The sequence below is a fragment of the Leiobunum rupestre genome, chromosome 9 (genome assembly GCF_980474605.1).
Source record: "Leiobunum rupestre chromosome 9, qqLeiRupe1.1.hap1, whole genome shotgun sequence".
Lineage (NCBI taxonomy): Eukaryota > Metazoa > Arthropoda > Arachnida > Opiliones > Sclerosomatidae > Leiobunum > Leiobunum rupestre.
Window position 1 is genome coordinate 29,867,546 of NC_143392.1, and position 9,680 is coordinate 29,877,225.

The 9,680-nt window shown below is 35.5% G+C and overlaps 1 protein-coding gene across 1 annotated transcript; it reads right to left on the reverse strand.

Moving 5' to 3' along the window:
• Positions 1 to 8,615: 8,615 nt before the first annotated feature.
• LOC149927099 (iripin-3-like) lies at positions 8,616 to 9,133 on the reverse strand. Its single transcript, XM_090157798.1, has 2 exons — positions 9,019 to 9,133; positions 8,616 to 8,977 (listed from the first exon to the last, which is right to left on the reverse strand). Exons 1-2 carry the CDS (start codon positions 9,131 to 9,133, stop codon positions 8,616 to 8,618), a joined length of 477 nt encoding a protein of 158 aa, XP_090013924.1.
• Positions 9,134 to 9,680: the final 547 nt, after the last annotated feature.

Genomic DNA, 9,680 nt, shown 5'->3' on the forward strand with positions numbered 1-9,680 from the left:
TAACCACAACTGGAATACGCTGCAGCTACATTCTCAATTACTTCAAGTATGTTTCAAACATAACCACAACTGGAATACGCTGCAGCTACATTCTCAATTTTTTCAAGTATGTTTTAAACATAACCACAACTGGAATACGCTGCAGCTACATTCTCAATTACTTCAAGTATGTTTCAAACATAACCACAACTGGAATACGCTGCAGCTACATTCTCAATTACTTCGAGTATGTTTCAAACATAACCACAACTGGAATACGCTGCAGCTACATTCTCAATTACTTCAAGTATGTTTCAAACATAACCACAACTGGAATACGCTGCAGCTACATTCTCAATTTTTTCAAGTATGTTTCAAACATAACCACAACTGGAATACGCTGCAGCTACATTCTCAATTACTTCAAGTATGTTTCAAACATAACCACAACTGGAATACGCTGCAGCTACATTCTCAATTACTTCAAGTATGTTTCAAACATAACCACAACTGGAATACGCTGCAGCTACATTCTCAATTACTTCAAGTATGTTTCAAACATAACCCCAACTGGAATACACTGCAGCTACATTCTCAATTACTTCAAGTATGTTTCAAACATAACCACAACTGGAATACGCTGCAGCTACATTCTCAATTACTTCAAGTATGTTTCAAACATAACCACAACTGGAATACGCTGCAGCTTTATTCTCAATTACTTCAAGTATGTTTCATACATAACCACAACTGAAATATGCTGCAGCTACATTCTTAATTACTTCAAGTATGTTTCAAACATAACCACAACTGGAATACGCTGCAGCTACATTCTCAATTACTTCAAGTATGTTTCAAACATAACCACAACTGGAATACGCTGCAGCTACATTCTCAATTTTTTCAAGTATGTTTTAAACATAACCACAACTGGAATACGCTGCAGCTACATTCTCAATTACTTCAAGTATGTTTCAAACATAACCACAACTGGAATACGCTGCAGCTACATTCTCAATTACTTCAAGTATGTTTCAAACATAACCCCAACTGGAATACACTGCAGCTACATTCTCAATTACTTCAAGTATGTTTCAAACATAACCACAACTGGAATACGCTGCAGCTACATTCTCAATTACTTCAAGTATGTTTCAAACATAACCACAACTGGAATACGCTGCAGCTACATTCTCAATTACTTCAAGTATGTTTCAAACATAACCACAACTGGAATACGCTGCAGCTTTATTCTCAATTACTTCAAGTATGTTTCAAACATAACCACAACTGGAATACGCTGCAGCTACATTCTCAATTTTTTCAAGTATGTTTCAAACATAACCACAACTGGAATACGCTGCAGCTACATTCTCAATTACTTCAAGTATGTTTCAAACATAACCACAACTGGAATACGCTGCAGCTACATTCTCAATTACTTCAAGTATGTTTCAAACATAACCACAACTGGAATACGCTGCAGCTACATTCTCAATTACTTCAAGTATGTTTCAAACATAACCAAAACTGGAATACGCTGCAGCTACATTCTCAATTACTTCAAGTATGTTTCAAACATAACCACAACTGGAATACGCTGCAGCTACATTCTCAATTACTTCAAGTATGTTTCAAACATAACCAAAAGTGGAATACGCTGCAGCTACATTCTCAATTACTTCAAGTATGTTTCAAACATAACCACAACTGGAATACGCTGCAGCTACATTATCAATTACTTCAAGTATGTTTCAAACATAACCAAAACTGGAATACGCTGCAGCTACATTCTCAATTACTTCAAGTATGTTTCAAACATAACCACAACTGGAATACGCTACAGCTACATTCTCAATTTTTTCAAGTATGTTTCAAACATAACCACAACTGGAATACGCTGCAGCTACATTCTCAATTACTTCAAGTATGTTTCAAACATAACCACAATTGGAATACGCTGCAGCTACATTCTCAATTACTTCAAGTATGTTTCAAACATAACCACAACTGGAATACGCTGCAGCTACATTCTCAATTTTTTCAAGTATGTTTTAAACATAACCACAACTGGAATACGCTGCAGCTACATTCTCAATTACTTCAAGTATGTTTCAAACATAACCACAACTGGAATACGCTGCAGCTACATTCTCAATTACTTCGAGTATGTTTCAAACATAACCACAACTGGAATACGCTGCAGCTACATTCTCAATTACTTCAAGTATGTTTCAAACATAACCACAACTGGAATACGCTGCAGCTACATTCTCAATTTTTTCAAGTATGTTTCAAACATAACCACAACTGGAATACGCTGCAGCTACATTCTCAATTACTTCAAGTATGTTTCAAACATAACCACAACTGGAATACGCTGCAGCTACATTCTCAATTACTTCAAGTATGTTTCAAACATAACCACAACTGGAATACGCTGCAGCTACATTCTCAATTACTTCAAGTATGTTTCAAACATAACCCCAACTGGAATACACTGCAGCTACATTCTCAATTACTTCAAGTATGTTTCAAACATAACCACAACTGGAATACGCTGCAGCTACATTCTCAATTACTTCAAGTATGTTTCAAACATAACCACAACTGGAATACGCTGCAGCTTTATTCTCAATTACTTCAAGTATGTTTCATACATAACCACAACTGAAATATGCTGCAGCTACATTCTTAATTACTTCAAGTATGTTTCAAACATAACCACAACTGGAATACGCTGCAGCTACATTCTCAATTACTTCAAGTATGTTTCAAACATAACCACAACTGGAATACGCTGCAGCTACATTCTCAATTTTTTCAAGTATGTTTTAAACATAACCACAACTGGAATACGCTGCAGCTACATTCTCAATTACTTCAAGTATGTTTCAAACATAACCACAACTGGAATACGCTGCAGCTACATTCTCAATTACTTCAAGTATGTTTCAAACATAACCACAACTGGAATACGCTGCAGCTACATTCTCAATTACTTCAAGTATGTTTCAAACATAACCACAACTGGAATACGCTGCAGCTACATTCTCAATTTTTTCAAGTATGTTTCAAACATAACCACAACTGGAATACGCTGCAGCTACATTCTCAATTACTTCAAGTATGTTTCAAACATAACCACAACTGGAATACGCTGCAGCTACATTCTCAATTACTTCAAGTATGTTTCAAACATAACCACAACTGGAATACGCTGCAGCTACATTCTCAATTACTTCAAGTATGTTTCAAACATAACCCCAACTGGAATACACTGCAGCTACATTCTCAATTACTTCAAGTATGTTTCAAACATAACCACAACTGGAATACGCTGCAGCTACATTCTCAATTACTTCAAGTATGTTTCAAACATAACCACAACTGGAATACGCTGCAGCTACATTCTCAATTACTTCAAGTATGTTTCATACATAACCACAACTGAAATATGCTGCAGCTACATTCTTAATTACTTCAAGTATGTTTCAAACATAACCAAAACTGGAATACGCTGCAGCTACATTCTCAATTACTTCAAGTATGTTTCAAACATAACCACAACTGGAATACGCTGCAGCTACATTCTCAATTACTTCAAGTATGTTTCATACATAACCACAACTGAAATATGCTGCAGCTACATTCTCAATTACTTCAAGTATGTTTCAAACACAACCCCAACTGGAATACACTGCAGCTACATTCTCAATTACTTCAAGTATGTTTCAAACATAACCACAACTGGAATACGCTGCAGCTACATTCTCAATTACTTCAAGTATGTTTCAAACATAACCACAACTGGAATACGCTGCAGCTACATTCTCAATTACTTCAAGTATGTTTCAAACATAACCCCAACTGGAATACACTGCAGCTACATTCTCAATTACTTCAAGTATGTTTCAAACATAACCACAACTGGAATACGCTGCAGCTACATTCTCAATTACTTCAAGTATGTTTCAAACATAACCACAACTGGAATACGCTGCAGCTTTATTCTCAATTACTTCAAGTATGTTTCATACATAACCACAACTGAAATATGCTGCAGCTACATTCTTAATTACTTCAAGTATGTTTCAAACATAACCACAACTGGAATACGCTGCAGCTACATTCTCAATTACTTCAAGTATGTTTCAAACATAACCACAACTGGAATACGCTGCAGCTACATTCTCAATTTTTTCAAGTATGTTTTAAACATAACCACAACTGGAATACGCTGCAGCTACATTCTCAATTACTTCAAGTATGTTTCAAACATAACCACAACTGGAATACGCTGCAGCTACATTCTCAATTACTTCAAGTATGTTTCAAACATAACCACAACTGGAATACGCTGCAGCTACATTCTCAATTACTTCAAGTATGTTTCAAACATAACCACAACTGGAATACGCTGCAGCTACATTCTCAATTTTTTCAAGTATGTTTCAAACATAACCACAACTGGAATACGCTGCAGCTACATTCTCAATTACTTCAAGTATGTTTCAAACATAACCACAACTGGAATACGCTGCAGCTACATTCTCAATTACTTCAAGTATGTTTCAAACATAACCACAACTGGAATACGCTGCAGCTACATTCTCAATTACTTCAAGTATGTTTCAAACATAACCCCAACTGGAATACGCTGCAGCTACATTCTCAATTACTTCAAGTATGTTTCAAACATAACCACAACTGGAATACGCTGCAGCTACATTCTCAATTACTTCAAGTATGTTTCAAACATAACCACAACTGGAATACGCTGCAGCTACATTCTCAATTACTTCAAGTATGTTTCATACATAACCACAACTGAAATATGCTGCAGCTACATTCTTAATTACTTCAAGTATGTTTCAAACATAACCAAAACTGGAATACGCTGCAGCTACATTCTCAATTACTTCAAGTATGTTTCAAACATAACCACAACTGGAATACGCTGCAGCTACATTCTCAATTACTTCAAGTATGTTTCAAACATAACCACAACTGGAATACGCTGCAGCTACATTCTCAATTACTTCAAGTATGTTTCAAACATAACCACAACTGGAATACGCTGCAGCTACATTCTCAATTACTTCAAGTATGTTTCAAACATAACCAAAACTGGAATACGCTGCAGCTACATTCTCAATTACTTCAAGTATGTTTCAAACATAACCACAACTGGAATACGCTGCAGCTACATTCTCAATTACTTCAAGTATGTTTCAAACATAACCAAAACTGGAATACGCTGCAGCTACATTCTCAATTACTTCAAGTATGTTTCAAACATAACCACAACTGGAATACGCTGCAGCTACATTCTCAATTACTTCAAGTATGTTTCAAACATAACCACAACTGGAATACGCTGCAGCTACATTCTCAATTACTTCAAGTATGTTTCAAACATAACCACAACTGGAATACGCTTCAGCTACATTCTCTTTTACTTCAATTATGTTTCAAACATAACCACAACTGGAATACGCTGCAGCTACATTCTCAATTTTTTCAAGTATGTTTCAAACATAACCACAACTGGAATACGCTGCAGCTACATTCTCAATTACTTCAAGTATGTTTCAAACATAACCACAACTGGAATACGCTGCAGGAACCCAAATATATGGTAGGGAACGCAAATATATGGTAGGGAACCCAAATATATGGTAGGGAACGCAAATATTTGGTAGGGAACCCAAATATATGGTAGGGAACGCAAATATATGGTAGGGAACCCAAATATATGGTAGGGAACGCAAATATTTGGTAGGGAACCCAAATATATGGTAGGGAACGCAAATATTTGGTAGGGAACCCAAATATATGGTAGGGAACCCAAATATATGGTAGGGAACCCAAATATATGGTAGGGAACGCAAATATATGGTAGGGAACGCAAATATTTGGTAGGGAACCCAAATATTTGGTAGGGAACCCAAATATATGGTAGGGAACGCAAATATTTGGTAGGGAACCCAAATATATGGTAGGGAACGCAAATATTTGGTAGGGAACCCAAATATATGGTAGGGAACGCAAATATATGGTAGGGAACGCAAATATTTGGTAGGGAACCCAAATATATGGTAGGGAACCCAAATATATGGTAGGGAACGCAAGTATATAGTAGAGAACGCAAATATATGGTAGGGAACCCAATTATATGGTAGGGAACGCAAATATTTGGTAGGGAACCCAAATATATGGTAGGGAACGCAAATATTTGGTAGGGAACGCAAATATTTGCTAGGGAACCCAAATATATGGTAGGGAACCCAAATATATGGTAGGGAACGCAAATATTTGGTAGGGAACCCAAATATATGGTAGGGAACGCAAATATTTGGTAGGGAACCCAAATATATGGTAGGGAACGCAAATATTTGGTAGGGAACCCAAATATATGGTAGGGAACGCAAATATTTGGTAGGGAACCCAAATATATGGTAGGGAACGCAAATATATGGTAGGGAACCCAAATATATGGTAGGGAACGCAAATATATGGTAGGGAACCCAAATATATGGTAGGGAACGCAAATATTTGGTAGGGAACCCAAATATATGGTAGGGAACGCAAATATATGGTAGGGAACCCAAATATATGGTAGGGAACGCAAATATTTGGTAGGGAACGCAAATATTTGGTAGGGAACCCAAATATATGGTAGGGAACGCAAATATATGGTAGGGAACGCAAATATATGGTAGGGAACGCAAGTATATAGTAGGGAACGCAAATATATGGTAGGGAACGCAAATATATGGTAGGGAACGCAAATATATGGTAGGGAACGCAAATATATGGTAGGGAACGCAAATATATGGTAGGGAACGCAAATATATGGTAGGGAACCCAAATATATAGTAGAGAACGCAAATATATGGTAGGGAACCCAAATATATGGTAGGGAACGCAAATATTTGGTAGGGAACCCAAATATATGGTAGGGAACGCAAATATTTGGTAGGGAACCCAAATATATGGTAGGGAACGCAAATATATGGTAGGGAACGCAAATATATGGTAGAGAACGCAAGTATATAGTAGAGAACGCAAATATATGGTAGAGAACGCAAGTATATAGTAGAGAACGCAAATATATGGTAGGGAACCCAAATATATGGTAGGGAACGCAAATATTTGGTAGGGAACGCAAATATATGGTAGGGAACCCAAATATATGGTAGGGAACGCAAATATATGGTACAGAATGGAAATATATGGTAGGGAACACATATATAGAACGAGATTTTTACGCATATATAGAAAGAGATATTTACGAGAATATAAAACGAATATAGATGGCGTTACGTGTCAGCTAGTTCTAAGAATAATCGAATCATATAATTTGCATTTAATCAATATAAATAATTAATATTAAATTAACGTACATTTAGATGATTAAACTATGATAACAATTATTTAAATTTAGATTCATTCAAACGATTGCATTGTTTAAATCGTAATTACATTATTACAATGATTAGATGGTGATTAGAGTGATTAGAATGATTAGATCGTGATTAGAATGATTAGATCGCAATTCGATTGATTAGATCCTAATTTGCTTGATTAGATCGTAATTAGAATGATTAGATCGTATTTAGAATGATTAGAGCGTAATTAGAATGATTAGATCCTAATTTGCATGATTAGATCGTAATTAGAATGACTAGATCGCGATTAGAATGATTAGATTGTAGTTAGAATGATTAGATCGTAATTAGAATTATTAGATTTTAATTAGAATAATTAAATCGTAATTAGAATGATTATAGCGTTATTAGAATGTTTGGATCCTAATTTGCATGATTAGATCGTAATTAGAATGATTAGATCGTGATTAGAATGATTAGATCTTAATTAGAATTATTAGATCGTAATTAGAATGACTAGATCTTAATTAGAATAATTAAATCGTAATTAGAATGATTATAGCGTTATTAGAATGTTTTGATCCTAATTTGCATGATTAGATCGTAATTAGAATGATTAGATCGTGATTAGAATGATTAGATCGTGATTAGAATGATTAGATCGTATTTAGAATGATTAGAGCGTAATTAGAATGATTAGAACGTAATTATAATTATTAGATCGTAATAATAATTATTAGATAGTAATTAGAATGATTAGAATGTAATTAGAATTATTAGATCTTAATTATAATTATTAGATAATAATTAGAATGATTAGATACTAATTAGAATTATTAGATCGTAATTAGAAGGATTAAATCATAATTAGAATGATTAGATCGCTATTAGAACGATTAGATCGCGATTAAAATGACTAGGTCACATTTAGAATGATTAAATCTTGTTTAAATCGTGATTAGATTGATGGCTATTTGTATATAGTCTCGAGAACCATTAGAGATACCAAGTTAGGTTCAATTTGATAAGTGTTCCCCGTAACATTTTAAGACGAAATAGCTTTGGGTCCACCTAATTTGCGTTTATATTCCGTTTTTTTTTCTGGTTTGGCGCCCCACAATACTTGCTCTTAAAGATATTTATTGATTTGAATACATCAGAACGAGAACTATATGAAATATTTTGGTAAAATAGTATTTTTCAGTGACGTATTTACCAATTAAAAGTATCGAGTTTGGTGGGCTAGTGAAACAGTCTGTTCGCAGAAAATCTAAGTGGTAACGAGGTATTGGCAGGGGACGCAATTATCTGGACACCAATAACAGCAGTGGCCACCGCCGCTACCGTTACTTCTTCGCTGACCTCTATGATCGCTTTTTGAAGGACAGCGCTCACCTTTATCTTAGTCTGGTTGCTGACCCCCCTAAAATCAGCAGAATCCGAGAAGTCTAAATTCATTCCAGAGTTCATCAAAGGTTGGTTTAGATCAAACGTACTTTCAGATTTGTACTTGGGTATGATGACGACCACTTTCTGGACGAATGCGTCTTTGATAGCGTTCCCAAGTGGCCGGAAGTCAGCTATGATTCTGTCGGGCTGAGAGACTTGAATTCGTCGTGAGGCAGAAAAAATATCATGAACATACTTTTTCCCGAGTACTGCAGCAGCAACATTTGCGAGTTCAAAGCTGTGCTGTCGGTGTAGATGACGTTCGAAGTTAAGAGCATAGGAGCAGTAGTTGTAGTGGTATTGGCGATCATCGTTGGTGGAAAGCTCTTGCTTGCTCAATGACGGATTAAACTTGGTTGTCTAAGTGCCTTTAAAATAAATGGCATTCACTACACAGAAAAAACTACGTTTAGATTTTCAACATAAAAAAAAAATAAACATGTTTAAAACTTAAACACTTAAATTTTGCGTTTAAATTGTAAACGCCAAAGTGTTGAATTTCTAAACGGATGGATGTTAAACGTAGAAATGCTTGTCACAGTTGCTAAAAACACGTGTAAAAACTACACACTACCTAAGATAAACGCCAGCTAAACGCCTCTTAAACATGAATAAATCCTACGTGTTTAGAAATGACAAAAAAAACCAATAAAACTACCTCCAGGGGTTTAGATATTAAACGTGTTACACGAGTCCCCAAAGCCGAAACCATGTTGTGGTCATTTTTCAACAATAGCCGACGCAGACAGAACAGCCGCGATTAATCGACGTGTTAACGTTGAGAATTGAAATCTGGTAAGTTTACAGTTTTGTTATTATTTCATTAATGTAAGTCGACTTATTCAAATCTTATTAACA